At 43.4% G+C, this 18,698-nt stretch overlaps 1 protein-coding gene across 2 annotated transcripts; it reads left to right on the top strand.

The window, feature by feature from the left end:
• The first annotated feature begins 1,752 nt into the window (after nucleotides 1-1,752).
• ANKRD34B (ankyrin repeat domain 34B) lies at nucleotides 1,753-17,664 on the top strand. 2 transcript variants are annotated; one of them, XM_029218713.1, is made up of 4 exons: nucleotides 1,753-1,828; nucleotides 2,793-2,913; nucleotides 4,736-4,821; nucleotides 15,440-17,006. In XM_029218713.1, the coding sequence occupies exon 4, from the start codon at nucleotides 15,462-15,464 to the stop codon at nucleotides 17,004-17,006; it is 1,545 nt and encodes a 514-aa protein (XP_029074546.1). In that variant the 5' UTR covers nucleotides 1,753-1,828; nucleotides 2,793-2,913; nucleotides 4,736-4,821; nucleotides 15,440-15,461. The 2 variants fall into 2 exon arrangements, with proteins under 2 accessions (XP_029074546.1, XP_029074545.1); XM_029218712.1 differs by lacking the exons at nucleotides 1,753-1,828; nucleotides 2,793-2,913 and adding an exon at nucleotides 7,407-7,485 and having other exon boundaries at nucleotides 15,440-17,664.
• The last annotated feature ends 1,034 nt before the right edge of the window (nucleotides 17,665-18,698 follow it).

The raw sequence follows: 18,698 nt of genomic DNA, 5'->3' as shown, positions 1-18,698 counted from the left end.
CCAGAACTGTAAGAGAATAAACTTGTGTTGTTTTAAGCTAAGCTTGTGGTAATTTGTTACAAGCAGCAATAAGAAACTAATTAAATAGGAGTGAAAATTAGATCATTTACTTTGAAAAACTGTTTGGTGATAACCTGCAGAAGCTGAACATATGCCTGCTTCATGACTCACAATTCCACTCCTAGGTACGTACCCAACAGAAATGTGTGTACATGTTCACCAAAGACATCTGCTATAATGTTCCTAGCAGCATTATTTGTAACGTCCCAAACCTGAGAATTACCCCAATGCATATCAGTAATAAAATGAGTAAATCCAGGTACATTCACACAGTGGAATACTATACAGCAAAAAGAATGAACAAGCTAAATCCATAGACAGTACGCACCTCTTCAACATAATGTTGAGTGAGAGAAGCCAGAAACAGAGTATATTCTGTACGATTCAATTGCTATAAAGTGCAAATACAAGCCAAAGTAATCTAGGCTAGTTGAAGCCACTACTCTGCCCCCTGGAAGGAAGAAATATGAGACAGCCTTCTGGAGAGCTGGTAATATTCTGTCTCTTGATCCTAACGATGCTTCAGTTTGAGCAAAATCGTTGAAATTGTGAAATGTGCACCTATTAAACATCTACTACACATTATTAAAAACTTTTTTAATGGGGGAAAGGAGACCGGTGCCTTCATGCAAATTTGCCCAATCCCCTCCTGTGAATCTCCGACCTTCCCAAACAAACGGATGTGGGCAATGGTCAACCCAAATCTAAGATTCCACCTCTGTAGAGACCAACTCTGGGTTAAAATGACCTGTGAACTTGCTTAACATATACTTACTAAAGGGCCAAATTTAGCAGATTATTTTCCTAAGTAAAGGAAGCCTGCTCAGAGATAAGTGTACTTTGCCCCTTTGAGAAGTCAAAACTACAAATTATTTTAAATTGACATCATCTGAACAACAACAACAAAAGGTCATAGTCTTTTCTCCACCAGATGATCCCTTATAAATGAGTTTAAATCATTGCTGTTTCTTAATTTCATCTCTCCTTAATTCCACAGTGGAGTTTAATACATAAAATATACGTTGTGGAATTTTAATATGTATTAATGTTTTAATAATAGTATAATGAAGTTATAAACTCATCAAAACAAAAGAAGAACGGCTGCTCCCACGAATGCCTCAACCTGAAGTGAGGCTCTGGCTTTACCAAAAGAGGGTACAGGGACGGGAAGGGGGAAGAGAGACCCGTAGGGGACAGACACACGGACCAGCCGGGTGGATATGAACTGCGGGGCGGGGGGGATGCAAATGTAGACGGGCTGGGGGACTAAGGGCCGTTATAGAGGGGTGGCTGACGCCCTGCTGTAGGAGAGACGCTGCCGCCCTTGCTCTGGGCCAAGTCGTTCAGGCCAAAGCGCGGTGACCTGTGGGGTGTTGGAATGGGGGGAGGGCGGATACTCGTGGGGACAGAAGGCGGGGCTTCAGAGGCCACACTTTGGCCCCCGGGGCCGCCGCCCACACCTGCAGCACAGCCGCGAACCAGCGCGTCACTCCCAACAGAAACGCCGTGCAGCCCGGGCGTCTGGCGAGGTGCGCGCCTCCTGGACCCCGCTACGACGCTTCGCCGCTCGGGCTCAGACGCCCGCATCTCTCCGCCGAGTGGGGGTTGGGGATACGGCGGCACCTACCGGGATCTGCGACTCTAGCCGCCGAGGAGTTGCCGAAGACCACATCCCAGCCCGGACGGCGCCCCGGGGCCACAGGCACGGAGGGTCCAAGCGAAACCGGGGAGGCGGGAGGCACTTCGCCGACTCGACAGCGCGTCCCAGGTCAGTGTGAGGCCCTGGCTGTGCGAGCCCTACTTAGGGAAACTTTGGTTTGCGTGTTGGCTGCTGGGAGGAGGGCGCAGCCCGGGCCCAGCGGCCTCCGTGCGCCCCGCCCGGTAAGCTCAGGCCCTGGGAGCCGGCACCTCCCGCACACCCTGACTCTGCAGAGACCTGGCGCCCACTGAAGGCCTTCGGGGTGCAGGGCCCTGTCCAGAGACTCTGCCCCACCATTCCGGTCGCGCTCCACGGAGCCCATTCTCGCGCCTCCCGCAATCCCCGCCGGTTCTTGGCTCGGGCTTTGCGGCGGCGCGGTCTTGGACCCCGCCGGCATGCGGGTTTCGCCTCCTTCTCGGCCTTGCAGGGCTGGAGACGTGATGAGGGTAGCCCGCGGCCGCGGGATGTCTGAGAGGATCCGGGGCGGGGGGCTCGCGGGCGCGGGTCCGCGCCGCAGCGGGAGCGGCGCGCGAGCGCGCGGGTCGGAGGGATGGACTTGGACGTGTCTCCGCAGGTGTCTCCGGCCGCTTGGCGGCGGCAGGTGCAGGCTGGGCGCGGGGTGCGGGCCAGAGGGGGCTACGGAGCCGTTTGCAGCCACTGTCTCCACAAATGCGAGCCACACAGGTGCGGGCAGCCGGGTCCCCGGAGCTGTTGGGGGCGCAGAGCTTTGGCACCAGGACCTCAGTCCCCTTGTCGGAGAACTGGGGTCCAGAGGTGCGCCTGCCCCAGCATGGGGGCAATGGCTGCTCCCGTCGGGCGTGTTATTTCCCAAAGAAGGGCCGTGTCCTCCGGGCGGGAGGTGTGGGGACCGCTCCGCAGCGGCTCTGGGCAGAACCCCTTCTCGTGGATGGCGATCGCCTCAGCCCTCCAGCTGTGCCTTGGCTCCGAGACGAGGCGACGAAACGCGCACCCCGCCCCCATCGGTGTCCCGATGCTGTCGCCCCAGTCACCTTCCTTTGCCCTTCTCCGACAGCACCTCGGGCTCGCTCCCTCCCCGCTCTCAGGAAAAGCTGAGCCAGTGAGGACTGTGAAGACGCTGCCAGAATCCTCAGCAGGCTAGAAATCCCATCACCTTGGTTCCCTGAGACTTGGAGGTATAGGTTGGCGTGTCTTTATGTGTGTGCGCTGGGAAGGGGGGTGTGTGTCTCAGAGACATGCGGGAGTGCAGCTCCCCCAGGGCCCAGCCCCAGGGCCCTGGGGGACAGCTGAATTAACTAGAAGTAACCAGCCCTTTTGGGTACGTGTGGGAAAGACAGCAAACCTCACCAGCTACTCCTCCCTCTTGGGCAGTTTCTAAATATTTCTTTCAAGCTGGTGCCAGAGAACACTTTTCCTGGCAAGTCACTATGTTTCCTGGGACAGTCTCAGCTGCATCTTTTGTTCTGGCTCTGACCCTTTCCTTGCATGGGGAGAAGACATATATTTTGCTTGTGGCGGGCAGGCTTGCCTCGTTCCAGGTGCAGCTGGCCTCCGCGTCCTGGCCTGGGCTGCCCACTACAACTCTGGACTTTTCTCAGACCCGTCTGGGAAGGGTAGGACAGCAGACCTCCAGTACCTGACCTGTTCTAACTCAAGGCTGTACTCTTCTCTGAGCCTGTGGGCTCCCTTTGCCCCTCTCTAGGCGTGGCAGGCGTCTCTGCCCTTCACTCGTGTGCGGGAGAGTTGAGCATCAGGTGGCCTGGAGGTGATGACGGAGACAGCTTGGTGGGAGCCTGAGGCAGGGATTGATAGCTAATAGGTGGTGGGACTGGAATGAAGAATGAAGAGTTTGTCACAGATTCTTTCCGAGCATGCACGGGAGGCACCCCCTATTGGGAGTGGAGCCTGGAATCTTATTAACAAACTCACCGTGTGATCTTATGCCCACAGAAGGTGGAGAACCTGTTGGTATAGGCACATTAGCCCCCATTCTCAGACCCCATTAGCCCAGAGCATTCACGTTTAGTGATAATATGTTTAGAACCTGACATTGTTGAATTCCTAGCTGGCAAATATATTAGGATCTTCTAAAATCCTCACAGTCATCTTCAGTAAAGTAGGTATTATCCCCACTTTAAGAATGAGGAAACAGAAGCTCAAAGGAACAGCTTCTCAAGAGCTGGTAACTTGGGAGGAGACAGAGCCCCAGGCTTTGATACACAGTCTGCTGCCTCCTCTGGTCCCCTTGTGGGCAGCACAAAGACAGGGCATCCTGGGGCAAAGGTGAGGGGCTGAACTTTGAACTTGAAGCCCATTTGTTGATTTCCACCCCCTTGCTGCCCTGCCCCACCATGGCCAGATAAGTAAGTTTTTGGGAGGGAGCATACATCCTATCTGGAGGTGGAGTAAGAGGCTCAGAGGAAAATAAAATTTCTTTCTGAATGACAGGAAAACTGGGGGTGGCTTGGGGAGAAAAAGTCACAGGAAACACCAAGCCTATCATCTCCAAGATAGCTTTTAAAGCACCTCGGCCCACGTGGCACTGCCGTGTTAGATACCACACAAATTAGGTACTCAGAACAGAATCCTACTTTGTAAGAAGCAAGGAGACATAAGAGAAGGGACACAGGAACGTCTAGCTAAGTCCCGGCAACCAGGTGAGTAAGAGAAAGAGTACCTTTCCCTCCTCAGCCACCTCATCTGCACAGAGTGGGGCAGACCAGGTGAGTGCTGCAGCCTTACCAACCGCAGCAGTCCTTGCAGGGTAGACTTCTTCCTGCACACACACACACACCCCCCCCCACACTGGACTGCCGTGCACAGAATCCACTCCAGACACTTTGCAGAGTCATAATCAGTGAAATATGATTAACTGCACAAACACTGTGGGGATGTCTTTCTCAAGAAGGAATTAAAAAACTAGACTCCAAATGGGAGAGATGTGTGGAACAAATTATAGGTATTTATGTAGCTGTGATTAGCTTTGATTTCCTTCAGTAGGAACTGACAGCTGGCTGACAGAAAACTCGTCCAGGGAGAGAGAAGACATAAGTGAAGTATGAAATTTTGAATAATGTTTTCAGGTAACTTTCTATTTCCATGTAGAGTGGGTGTCTGGAGGGGTGAATGTAGTTATGGTTTGAATTGCTTCATTTATCGACAGATATTTTTAATAGGGTTCCTAATTCTAAGATCCAGTGCTTTTTACTTCTTTTTCCTGCCTTCCAGTCCCGTGGTAGCTAGGAATTTCACCAGTCAGCCTGTAGACTCACTTTCTCTTGTTTTCAGCACACGGCTTCCAAGGTTGGAGCCTACCTGATCCATCTGTTCAGAGAATGAATCTTTGTTTTCTTGCCTAAGAGAGTGGTTGTCTGCTTGGGGTGGGGTAAAGTTCTGGGGGTCCGGTTGTTCTATCCAACCATCCTGTCATGTTCAGCCCCGTGCCTCGTTGCCACTTTCGGTGTCGTTTGGAACCTCCATGTCCTAAGCTTCCAGGGTCCTGTGGGTAAGCTGGCTTCCTTCTCGTGGGGGCCACCTCCCGGGGGCTTTATCTTGTAGCCTCTGCTATGCTAAGGCAGTTTACCACACCACCACCCGCCTCTGTCTCCACAGCTTGCTTGAAATTGGTCATCTGATGATATCTCTCTTCCAGTTTTCTGTGTTCTTCAGAATAGATATCTTTTAAAAAAAATAACTAAACTGTAATTTTAGTGGGGCCTTGGGAGATGGAGAGAGGCACTAAAAGAGTAGAGCAATATGCCATGATGAATTACAAGCAAAGTTAAAGACATTCTAATTTTAAAATCAAAAGCAATTTATCCAGCTGTTTAATAATTAACATCTTATAATAATGCAGAAATTATTGTATTTGGAAATTATAAGGAAAATGCACTTAAAGGATATCTTTTTCCATAGTTCACTTATTAGGTTCCATTTATATTTACAAACCATTATTTACAGATTCTAAAAAAACATTTTAAATATTTTATGTTATTTAAATAGTCTGTGGATTAGAGACATGATAAAACTAAAAGATGGCTAAATTCTGAGATAAAAATTTTAAAAAGAAGGGCTTCCCTGGTGGCACAGTGGTTGAGAGTCCGCCTGCCGATGCAGGGGACACGGGTTCGTGCCCCGGTCCGGGAAGATCCCACATGCCGCGGAGCGGCTGGGCCCGTGAGCCATGACCGCTGAGCCTACGTGTCTGGAGCCTGTGCTCCGCAGCGGGAGAGGCCACAACAGTGAGAGGCCCGCGTACCGTAAAAAAAAAAAGAAAAAAAAAAAATTTAAAAAGAAGAACACAGTGAGTATGAAGGCACAACAGGAAAGTCTTTTTCTAGATGTTGTCTGATTTCATTACCAGCCCCCAAGGGATGAATGTTTCATGATTGTCTTCCACAGATGGGGAACTCAAGACTCAGAGGCTGAGAGATTTGACCAGGGCATACAGCTAGTAATTAGGAGAGTCAGGATGGAAATCTGGGTCTACCTGACTTTCACACTTTCTCCAGTTGAACTGCTCTCTGTCTGGAAGGTGTAACGGAACTGGGGAATCGTTTATAAGCTAGATTATGAGTCTGACTGAATGTTAACACAGTATTAGCACTAGGTGCCCAGTAAGGATGTTTCACAGGAGGACACAGAAGGCGGGCACATTTCTGAACTAGGATCATCGTAGGCTAGAGAGGTGGTTTTCATCCCAGGTGGGGCTTACCTCTATGAAGAGTAAATAAATCAACTTCAATATGGGCATTTTTGACGTGCGAATGGATGAGGTGAGATAAGAGAATGGACTGAAAGAGGGTGAAGGCATGAAGACAAGGGGATTATTCCAATAAAGTACCGATTACAAAATGAGACACCAGGAAACCTAACATGTATACACATGGAAGATAAAGTACCTGATAACGTTTTTTTCTGAAAAATTTAATGCTTAAACAATTCAAAATTGCTCTATTAAATGTGAACAATTTAAAAAGTGAGCCATCCAGTGGACCTTAGGTCTTTATAATGAGCAAAGCACAAGCCTGTGTTGTTTGTGCTTGACAGCCCTGCAGTACTAAGGGGCGAGGTCTGCCTACAGCCTCACGGTAGATATATTCGCTAGTTGCCACTGGCTAGTGGTGTCACTGCCCAGCTTCCCTGAGGCCCTGGAGCCCATAGCACCCTCCCTTTCCACAGGACCAGAGTGGGGCCACTGCCCCCCTCAGGCATCACAGCCAGCCCCCCTTTTTCTCCCAGAACCTCCTGATGCCGAGTGTGGGAGGGAAAGTTATGGCAGGAAGTGGCCGGGTTTAGCACTGTGGAGAAAGATCTTTACATGAGGATAAGTGAAAAGGTTTGAGTGTCTTTCCAAAAGATTCTTTTAAGACTTTTTTTTAAAACAACATTGGCCCGCATACTAGAAGCTATATGAAAGTTTAATATTGAAATCTGGTAACTGGCAACTGGCTCTCATTTGAATATCTGTTTATCAAATGGTACTTTTGGTCAAAGGTGCTTTTACGTGATTGATACTGTTATCTCTTCTTGAATGGCAGTTCTATATTTTATATTATGTTCCAGCTTGTTTCTATAAGTCTCTTTGCTTTATTAAACCTATTTGTATACGAAAAATGCTAAAAGAAGGTTTCTTTTGTGATCACTGTCTCATGTGAGCTCTTTGCAGATGTTTCGCATTCAGAATAAACCTCAGTTGGGACCCAATCTGTCAACCAACCCTAAATTCCTAGGTTGCTGAGTTGCAGGTATGTCTGGCTCTGGAATAGCTTTTTTAGAATGTTGCACGGGGGACAAAAACCATGTATTTCATGTGTTAACTTTTATTATGTTTATGGATGTATATATCTAGTGGTTGTTCTTTGCTTAACATCATGAATGAAACTAAAGTGGAAACGAATAAGTATATTCTTTTGAATACTGCTTATCAGGAGCTGACTAGCTGAAATTCCTTGAAAGTCTAGGCGTAAATACTATTGATAACACCACAAAAAGTGATTTATGTTGTGAAAACTAAGACTTACTATGGCTCTTTATAAATTTTAATTATGAAACATTCTTACATAAATGCTGTGTTCTTTTTTTCTGTACATGTCCCACTTTACAAAAGAGAATAGTAATATCATACAGGTGAGTACATGAAATATATACTCTTTGAAGAAGAAGAATAAAACGGACACCTATATACACACCACCCAGGTTGAGAAACAGAACATTACCTGAACCTTAAAAGCCTCTGTGTGTCCCTCCCAAATTGCATTGTTCTCCTTAACCCTCACCAAGAGGTAACTTAGTCTTGACTATTGTGTAAATCGTTCCTTTGCTTTTTTGTTTTCTGAGTTTCCCGCTTGCATGTGATCCTTAAGTAAATTAATTGTTTATTTTTGGAAAACTGGGTAGAAAGCACAAAATTAGATGAATAAAGAAAGATCAATATTAACAATATATGGCAAAAGTTCTCAGGAGAACGTAAGTTGAACAGTCTCTGGATCTGAGTTCAGCTCAGCATCCCTGAGCATTTACAAGAGCCCCTCTGGGCAAGGTCATGAGTGAGTCCTGGGAAACATGGGGCTTGCCATGATAGGGCTTCTGGCGGGCTGCAGTGTAGAGCAGATAGTGGCTATGCAAAGGCAATGGGTTTTGAGTCTTTCTCCTCCTAAGCTCACCATGACTTATCCCCAGATCTCAGAGCAGGTCAAAGTAGAACATTTGAGTAGGGCTGAAACGAGTGCCAGTGGCTGCCCCAGAAAGCAGGGTATGGAGGGGATAGCAGAGATGTGGTCAGGACAAAGCAAGTCATTTAAAGACCTGAGATCAGGCTTACCTGGGCATTTGGTCCTCAGTTAACAAGATGGTAAAATGGCAGTATGATCTCAGAGAGGATGTCTGTGCACATCCATTATCCTGGCATCTCCTCTCACCATCTTCTTGGGAATTTTCGGTGCCTTTCCTCTATGATGATCTCCAGATCTCGTTTCTTCTTTCTTGTTCCACCATTTCATCTTGATAGAATATATTCTTCAGTAGATTCTTGAGAGTGTATCCCAATTCTTGACGGATGGCTTGGCTAGATAGAGAATTCTAATCTGGGAATCATCTTTCCTTCAGATTTTAAAAAATATTCCTCCGTTGCCTAAATCTTCTCTGTTCTCAGTGTTCTGGAAATTTACAACCATGTGCCATGGTCAGGGTCTGTCTTCATCCATTGTGCTATGTTCTCTTTGGGCCCTTTCAATTTGGGAACTCATGTCCCTCATGTCTAAAAAATTTTCTTGATCTTATTCATCATTTCCTCTCCTGCTCACCCCTTTCTCCACCCCCACTATTGTCTCTTGCAAGAACTTCTATTAGTTGGATCTTGGATTTCCTGATCTAGTCCTCTAATTTTCTTGTTTTTTTTTCTCTTTATTCTTTTTGCTTGACTGTGTTAGAGATTTTTATCAATATTATTCAACCCTTCTATTGAGTTTTGGAGTTTGTATCATGTTTTTATCTTTTGAGAGCTTTTTATGATCTCTGAATATTCTTTTTAATAGACTCTTACCACTGTTTCATGGTTACAACATCTTCTTATCCCTTTGAGGATAATGAGTTTTTGAAGTTTTCATTTTTCGGACTAATATCTGTCTTCTCCAAGTTGATTTTTCTATTCTTCTCTCTGTCTTTAATGTAAGAGGCTTTTTGTTTTCATGCTCATGATTAAAGGGCTTGGATTAAAAACCTAATGTGAAGCTTTTTCACATGAGTGACCTTTTTTTTTTTTTTAATTTTTGGCTGTGTTGGGTCTTCGTTTCTGTGCGAGGGCTTTCTCTAGTTGCGGCAAGCGGGGGCCACTCTTCATCGCAGTGCGCGGGCCTCTCACTATCGCGGCCTCTCTTGTTGCGGAGCACAGGCTCCAGACGCGCAAGCTCAGTAGTTGTGACTCACGGGCCTAGTTGCTTCGTGGCATGTGGGATCTCCCCAGACCAGGGCTTGAACCCATGTCACCTGCATTGGCAGGCAGACTCTCAACCACTGCACCACCAGGGAAGCCCTATGAGTGACCTTTAAGCCACACTGTGGGATGATCTGGGTGGCATGTTGGGGAATCCCTGTGATCAGTACTCTTAAGTATTTTCTCCTTGGTAGGTCAGATTCTTGAGAGAAGAGTGTAGCAGTTTTCTTCTAAAGGATAAAGATATGGCTGCCATCATTCTTGGAGCTGAGTTGGGGTAGAAGGCTGTGAGTCCCTTCACTCAGTGGTCAGTAAACATACCATCACTTATTCTCCTATTTTCTTGTCCTCAAACATGCCTAGTGTTTCTCAGTCCAGAGACTCTCTGTTTCACCATTTCTGAAGAATAAACCACTGGACATCTTTTGAGGTGGGAGAGGGGCAGTCTTCTATCTCCTAGTGGCTTGGAGTGGAGGAGCACTTCTCAAACTTCAATGTGCATGCAAATCACCTGCGGATCTAGTTGAACTGTAGGCTCCGACTCAATAGATCTGGGATGGAGCCTGAGATTTTGCATATTTAACAAGTTTCAGGTGATGCTGCTTCTGCTGGTCCAAGGTAGGACCACGGCACTTCCCGGAGCAAGACGTAGGGATCCAACTGCCTCTCTAACAGCTTTTCTCCTAGCCCTCCTTATTTTTTTTTTTTTATTTTTATTTATTTATTTTTTTTCTAGCCCTCCTTATTTAGCTGTACTCTCCACCCCCTAGTTATAGAGCCTCCTACTGCCGCCTCTTTCAAGGATTTTGTAGCGTACACGGGCTTAGTTCTCAACTCTGCCACCGATGACTCGAGGCACAGCCTTTTCAGGTTGGCTCAGTCAGTTACCACTGGCCTATCTGCTTTCTGGCTTCCAAAATGTTGTTTGTCATCTCCTCTCCTTCTCCTGCTATCTTTGTGAGTTTATGTTTTTTTAAAAAAAAATCTTTACTTTTAGGGGATTTCAGGAAGGGACAAAATTAGATGTACGTGTTCTGCCACAGCACCGTAAGTATGATCACCTGCTAAAATATTTTCCTAAAGTTTGGTTGTGGTATATGGTGTAGAGCCTGATTTATGACAAATAACTGTGCTATTTTAAGCCTCTAGATCTTTGCACAACGAGTGTTCTCTACTTTTCCTTTCCTCCTTTTTCTGCCTGCCAAACTCTTTCGCAGTCTTCAAGGTTTAGCTCAAATGGCTGGCCTCTGTGAAGCCCCTTCCATCCTCAAACCATTAAAGTCTGTGTGTAAACTCATAACCAGCTGCTTATACAGTAACTCTTCCAAACAGCTATGTAACCTCTTCAGGGCTAAGGCCTATACCTTTGTAGCTCAGTGCCCAGCACATATGAGGAGCTTACAGCTGTTTAACAATTGAATTAATTTCTATGTGCATGTCTATCTTTCCCTTTTTTCTTCACTTTCTTTCTGCTCTCTTTATCTCTTCTTTCCTTTAAGAAGTCATTATATTTATTATCTATTCCAGCGGTTCCCAACCTTTTTGGCACCAGGGACCAGTTTCGTGGAAGACAATTTTTCCATGGACCCTGGTAGGTGGGGAATGGTTTCAGGATGATTCAAGTGCATTACATTTATTGTGCACTTTATTTCTATCATTATTACATTGTAATATATAATGAACTAATTATACAACTCACCATAATGCAGAATCAGTGGGAGCCCTGAGCTTGTTTTCCTGCAACTAAATGGTCCCATCCAGGGGTGATGGGAGACAGTGACACCCGAGGTGTGTTGCTTATGTCCAGTCTACTCGGTCATCTCATTTTGGTTGCTGTCACTGCAGAAGACCCTGCTTCACAAAGATAGGATGTTGGAAATGGAAGTGGGCTTTTCAGTGCTTTTGTGGCAATCTCAGGATATTCCTCCTTGACTTTAATCCAGAACGTATGGAGATTTGACATTGTCTCAAGCATACTTTTAAGGCCACCGTCACTTGCGATCTCAAGCAGTTGATCCTCTTGTAGCTTGGACAAAGTCGATTCACCTGGCTTATTGACAGTATGGGTGGCGGATCCATCCCTTCCCAGTTTGGGGGTCTTTTGTAGTTGGGAAGTAATGCTCAAACTCTTTTGAAAGCTGAGATGGGTGATCATGCACCAGCTGGGAGAAAGAAGGCCCTGGCTCAGTCTCTTTCAAAATCTCTGCTAATGTTTGAAACATGTCAAAAATCCTAATGTTCGCTTGTCACCCCCATAATTCCAGTTTGGCTTTGAATGTAGCTACTTTATCTGCCAACTTGAACACAGTTGTCATTCTCCCCTAAAGTGACAGAATGAGTTCGTTGAGCAGGTTGAATACGTCACACAAGTAAGCAAGTTTTTTTTTGTTTTTTTAAAATAAATTTATTTATTTTATTTATTTATTTTTTGGCTGTCTTGGGTCTTCGTTGCTGTGCGTGGGCTTTCTCTAGTCGCAGCGAGCGGGGGCTACTCTTTGTTGCGGTGCGAGGTTTTCTCATCACGGTGGCTTCTCTTTGTTTTGGAGCACGGGCTCTAGGCACGCTGGCTTCAGTAGTTGTGGCACGCGGGCTCAGTAGTTGTGGCACATGGGCTTAGTTGCTCTGCAGCTTGTGGGATTTTCCTGGACCTGGGCTCGAACCCGTGTCCCCTCCACTGGAAGGCAGATTCCCAACCACTGTGCCACTAGGGAAGCCCAAGTAAGCAAGTTTTGTGACCCATTCTGTGTCACTGAAATGTGCTGCCAGCGGTAGCTGTTTTTCTAAAAGAAATCTCCGGAGCGGCTCTCAGAACTCAAAAACTCTGGCCAGTGATCTACCTTTAGAAAGCCATCTCACTTCTGTGTATAAGAGAAGACGTGCGCTCTGCGTCCATCTCCTCATAGAGCTGTGCGAACAGACATATGAGTTAAGGGCATGTACCTTAATGTGGCTGATAATTTTAATCACATCCTGTGAAATGTTGTTAAGTTCAGGTGACATTTTTCGGCTAGCCAGCATTTCTCTAGGGATGACACAGTGCATAGACTCACATTCAGAAGCAACCTCTTTGACCTGAGTAGTGAAATCAGAAAGCCGTCCAGTCATGGCAGCCGCTCTGTCTGTACATATGCCAACACAAAATGACCAGTTCAGTTTTCCTGATATGCAATCATTCAAAGAGTTGAATAGTTCTGCAGCTGTGGTGTTGGTTGGCAAAAAAAGTACACATAACGTATCATGCACATCCTCCTGAAAAATATATCACACAAAAACAAGCATTGTTGCCTTGTTGTCAACATCGGTAGACTTGTCAACCTGGATTGCATACTACGGTGACTTATTAAGCCTAACAATTGTGCCTCAGTATCCTCTGCTATTTCATCAATTCGTCTAGTTATGGTGCTAGCCGAAAGAGGAACACATGCCACCTTTTGAACTGCAGCCTCTCCTAAAAGTTCATGACAAATGTCCTTAGCAGCAGGCAGGATCAACTCTTCCCTAGTAGTAAAGGGCTTCTTAGCTTTAACAATGCCGTTAACCACTAAGAATGACGCTTTCAGTGCAGACAAATTTGATGAAGTGGTGGCCTTCAAATGCTTCTGTTTTTCGTGTTAACGTTTTTTTCTTTTGAAAAGGTCCAAAGGCTTGTCTTCTAATGCAGGGTGCTTGGTCTCCATGTGGCAAAGTGGTTTTGAAGGTTTCATGGCTTCCTTGGATAGCCAGTCACATATTATACAGAGAGGGCTTGAAGAATGCGAATCACCTGTTGCAGTGAACCTGTAATTTAAGTAGGACTCTTGGTATTTTCTTTTAAATGCAGCTTTCTTTTTGTTGGCAGTCTTAAGAGTCTTCTGCTGTCTCATCATTGTGTCTTTTCCCCTCTTCAAAGAAGCTCTCCAGCAACGTTTGTTTTTTACTCAATTTGGCTAGGATTGGCTTGCGGGCTTACCAAAACTGCGACTGAGACAAGTGTGCAGTGCAGGAAAGAGGTGCGGACGGAAGTGGTAAATAAAATAATGGGTGGGCCACACATGGACTGAAATAAGTATCAGATTCTGACTTAAAGCCTGCCACCAGATGCAGCTGTACAATTGAAGTACATCAACTCACTTGCCACTATAAAGCCTGCCACCAGATGCAGCCTAATTGTCACTTGCCACTCACTGATAGGGTTTTGATATGAGTCTGCAAGCAATTGATTTATTATGGTCTCTGTGCAGTCAAACCTCTCTGCTAATGATAATCTGTATTTGCAGCCGCTCCCCTGCACTAGCATCACTGCCTCAGCTCCCCCTCAGATCATCAGGCATTAGATTCTCGTAAGGAGCATGCAACCTAGATCCCTCGCATGCACAGTTCAGAGTAAGGTTCACACTCCTATGAGAATCTAAAGCCGCCGCTCATCTGACAGGAGGCGGAGCTCAGGCGGTAACGTGAGCCATGGGGAGCTGCAGTAAGCATAGATGAAGCTTCGCTTGCTTGCCTGCCGCGCACCTCCTGCTGTGCGACCTGCTTCCTAACAGGCCACAGCACAGACTGGTACTGGTCCGTGGCCCGGGGATTGGGGATCCCTTATCTATTCTACTATACAATAGAAATCCGTGTCCCATATTCTTTATTTTAAAAGTAAATGAGTAGAGTAAATAATACTTCTTGATTTCTCAAAGCTACACAATTCAATGAAATAGATCTAAATGTTATACAAACTTCTATTTGATTTTTCTCCCCAGCTCTAAGGACTGTTACAAGACTAACATTTCCTTGGCTCTCGATAAAGACATAATTCTTATCACCTAATGAAATTATCTGTTGAATAAGTTTAAATCTAAATTTTTATTTATGTATTTATTTATTTATTGGCCATGCCGCATGACTTGTGGGATATTAGTTCCCCGACCAGGGATTGAACCCAGGCCCTCAGCAGTGAGAGCACAGAGCCCTAACCATTGGACTGCCAGGGAAATCCTGAATCTAAATTATTTAAATAAATTAAATATAAATAATTTTCAGTTTTAATGATAAAATGTTTTTAAAGTCTATATGTCTTCACTTGTTTCTAGCCTAGAAAACTTTTTTGGAGCAACTGTCAAAATTTAACTCAATAGTATGTTGCTAACCCCATAACCTAGTCAGTGGACAATTTAAGTAATGGAATCAAGAAAACTACATAATCTCATGCTCACCATTCCTATCTCAGTGTGAATTCCAGACATTATATCAGTTATTTTAACATCTTGTAGTCCAAATATTTTTCATCCTTTGAAAGAAACATCGAAATGCCTCTCAAATTGAAAATTTAGATCTTAATTGCATGATTTAACTGAAAAGCATGTTTACGTAATTAATACTAAGAAGTTTTTTGTACTAAGCTATCGTAAACATGCTCTATTTTAGTTGATTCAGTTGCAGTTACACAGAATTTTGGCTTTTTTGCTTAAATTTGCATTTTAATATTATTTTAAAAATATTTTTCACAGGTGGAAACTAAGTGGATTATTGTTTAATTGATGTGGGATTTAGAGAAGTACTAGGCTAGTGTTATGTCATAAATATTCAATGAAGATTTTGGGAAAGTAAATTTTAGTTCAAGCTTCCCTAAAGGTTGTTACTCTTCTAAATTTTTCAAATTTTTCTCTATATTAATAACACAATCTTATTTATGTCTTCTTTATACATATTTCAGACATTAATTGTGAATAACAACATGAATATAAATTGGGACATTGATTCAGGCTAATCTTTTGTTCTTCATCTTCTTTGCTAACCAGGTATTGATTCTGACTTTTGAAGATGGATGAAGGTATAGAAATTTCCAGTGATGGAAATTCCCTGATCAAAGCAGTCCATCAGAGCCGGCTTCGCCTTACAAGACTCTTGCTGGAAGGCGGAGCCTACATTAATGAGAGCAATGACCGAGGGGAAACACCTTTAATGATTGCTTGTAAGACCAAACATGTTGATCACCAGAGCGTCAGTAAAGCCAAAATGGTTAAATACCTATTAGAAAACAATGCTGATCCCAACATACAGGACAAATCTGGGAAAACTGCTTTGATGCATGCTTGCTTAGAAAAAGCTGGTCCTGAAGTTGTTTCTTTGCTCCTAGAGAGTGGGGCTGACCTCAGCTTGCAAGACCACTCTAGTTACTCGGCCCTTGTTTATGCTGTAAATTCAGAAGACAGAGAGACCCTGAAAGTCCTACTCAGTGCTTGCAAGGCAAAAGGGAAAGAAGTCATTATCATAACGACAGCAAAATCGCCCTGTGGCAGGCACACTACCAAACAGTACTTAAATATGCCTCCTGTGGATATGGATGAGTGTTATTCCCCAGCCACCTGTGCCACTCCTTCAGAAATAGACTTAAAAACAGCCTCATTGCCACGATCACATTCTTCTGAAACTGAAATGACACTTTTTGCCTTTAAAGATCTGGAACCCACAGGAAGCAGTGATGATATGGGGGACCCAAGCTCCCCCTTGAGGAAGCCTTGCGTGGCCCCTAATGGGCCGAAGCTACCTCAAGCTCCACACTGGATCAAGAGTCCCCCCTCATTAATGCACCAGAATAGAGTGGCCTCCTTACAAGAGGAGCTCCAGGATATTACTCCAGAGGAAGAATTATCCTACAAAACCAATGGGCTGGCACTTTCCAAGCGATTCATCACTAGGCACCAAAGTATTGATATAAAAGACACTGCACATTTGTTAAGAGCCTTTGACCAGGCCAGCTCAAGAAAGATGTCATATGAGGAAATAAATTATCAATCATTTTTTTCAGAAGGAAATCAGCAATGCATTGACATCACAGTTGACCGGGACCCAGACTCTAACCAGACAATATTTACTTCCACCTTAAGAAGTATAGTTCAAAAAAGAAACTCAGGAGCAAATCACTATAGCTCTGATTCCCAGCTCTCAGCTGGTCTCATCCCTGCAACTTTAGATGATGGCAAAACACTTACAGGAAAGAAAAAGATCCTCTCACCATCTTCTTCTTTGTTGTCAGGATCCAAAGAATTGTTGGAGAATATCCCACCAGGTCCCCTGAGCAGGAGAAATCATGCCCTTTTAGAAAGGCGTGGTTCGGGAGCTTTCCCTTTAGATCACAGCATTACACAAACCAGACCAGGATTTCTGCCACCCTTAAATGTGAATCCTCACCCTCCCATCTCAGATATCAATGTCAGCAACAAGATTTCCAGCCTTCTTTGTTGTGGTCAAAAAATGCTTATGCCAACAGTTCCTATTTTCCCCAAAGAATTCAAAAGTAAAAAAATGTTGTTAAGGAGACAATCATTGCAAACAGAACAAATTAAGCAATTAGTTAATTTTTAAGAGACGGCTAGAAAATACATTTTGTTCACATGTCTATACCAGAGAAATATGGAACTAGAGAAGAAAATTCAAACGTTCATCCTTTTAAATCTTTTAAGTGGTTAGTCCATAATAGTTAGGGGTATCAAAATGTACTGTGTATCATCATATTAGGCACTGTGGATATACAAATAATAGATAGCTTTTGCTAAGGGAATTCTCTCAAACAAAATTAAAACTTTTTTTCAAAACCTTCAATATTTAACAACCTTCATGTGGTCCAAGTTTTTAATTTAAACAAAAATAAGCAAAGAAAGAAGGTCACATATGTTGGAGATAACTTTAAAAATTTCAGATTTGCCAAATATTTTATTAGGAAACATTGTGTTCAAATCAATTTTTAAAAAGCATTTCATGATTGTAATTTTCTGTGATGCCAACAGCATAAAAGAAAACATAAACAGCTATAAAGTGTTCTATGATCAATAAGCCTAAGCTACAAAGAAAGAATGAACTAATTCTTGAAAAATGTTGACTGCAGGTAGGTGACAACCTAATTAACATTTTAAAAGGTCAGCCATTATAGTAGACGAGGCAGCTATATGTGTTGTCAGCTTAATAAGTGTCAAAAATGGCAGATCTGAGTTTTATAAGCTAGTAATAATCTGTACCAAGTGTTTCTGTGCTGTTTTTTGCTTTTCTTTGTTTTTTAATGTTATTTATGGAATTCTTCCTTCTCCATATCCTTTAATTCCTGTTATTGTTTTTTGAAGCTTATTCATAGGTTCCCAATAACAAGATAATACAAAATTTAAAAAGCATTTCTCATTTTCTTATAATCAAAGTGTTCTTGTCTTTTTAAAGACAACCAAAAAAAAAGTTTGGGATTTATCATAAATAGAAACTAAATGCTTGCTTTGGTTGTAAAAATGAAAAACTGATCATTAGATTATCTTAGGTTAGCTAAAATTAAGAAAGCCAGTAGAAATTTAATTACAAAATGTATTAAATATTCGGTCAATATTAAACAATATATTTTTTTCTGATATATAATTATTAGACATTTATATAATTAGAATAATTAGGATAATTTCCTTGTGTGACATTCCAATCATCTAGTATTTAGGACCTGTGAATAACTTCTAACAAAGTAAATGAATACCATGCTAGAACCAAAAAATATTATAAAATGACTATATTATCTATATGATTTCAAAGCATAGTGTTTATAGAGAGACCTTATTTCAATCTAGCAGTTTTACAACAAAGAATAAATCAAACTGTACAAAACCTGAGTGTATTAATTTGAGATCCTAGCACCTGGCATGATGCTTTTCTTCACAATTTGATATAAGCAAGTTGTTATGTACATAGTAATTATTTAATTTCTTGTGGCTTTTATTTGAAAAAGTAACTGTAAGTTTTCCATTTAATGTTTTGAAAAACATTAATATTAATTGCACTAGAAGTATTTTTTGATTCAGAACTTAGAATCGTACCTGATGTTTATAGGTAACCTTAACCCTTTTCGCAAGTTTTAATATTGAGAAAAGGTCTTGGCTTTACATTGTAAGGGTACAGTTTGGAAGAATATGTAGCTAGATTAGTTCATAAACAAAATGGTATCAATAAAGATTTAAATGCCATTTGGGGTATCAGTGATTTTTACTTACCTCAAATACTAATGATAAATATTTCAACATAATCTGAAGA

Source organism: Monodon monoceros, unplaced genomic scaffold, assembly GCF_005190385.1.
Source record: "Monodon monoceros isolate NGI ecotype Baffin Bay Population unplaced genomic scaffold, NGI_Narwhal_1 Super_Scaffold_12, whole genome shotgun sequence".
Lineage (NCBI taxonomy): Eukaryota > Metazoa > Chordata > Mammalia > Artiodactyla > Monodontidae > Monodon > Monodon monoceros.
Note: the sequence above shows the minus strand (reverse complement) of the source record. Positions and strands in the feature narration are given on the sequence as shown.

What these genes read in the sequence shown, in the direction of transcription:
- ANKRD34B (XM_029218712.1), top strand. Translation starts at nt 15,462, where the DNA reads ATGGATGAAGGTATAGAAATTTCCAGTGATGGAAATTCCCTGATCAAA.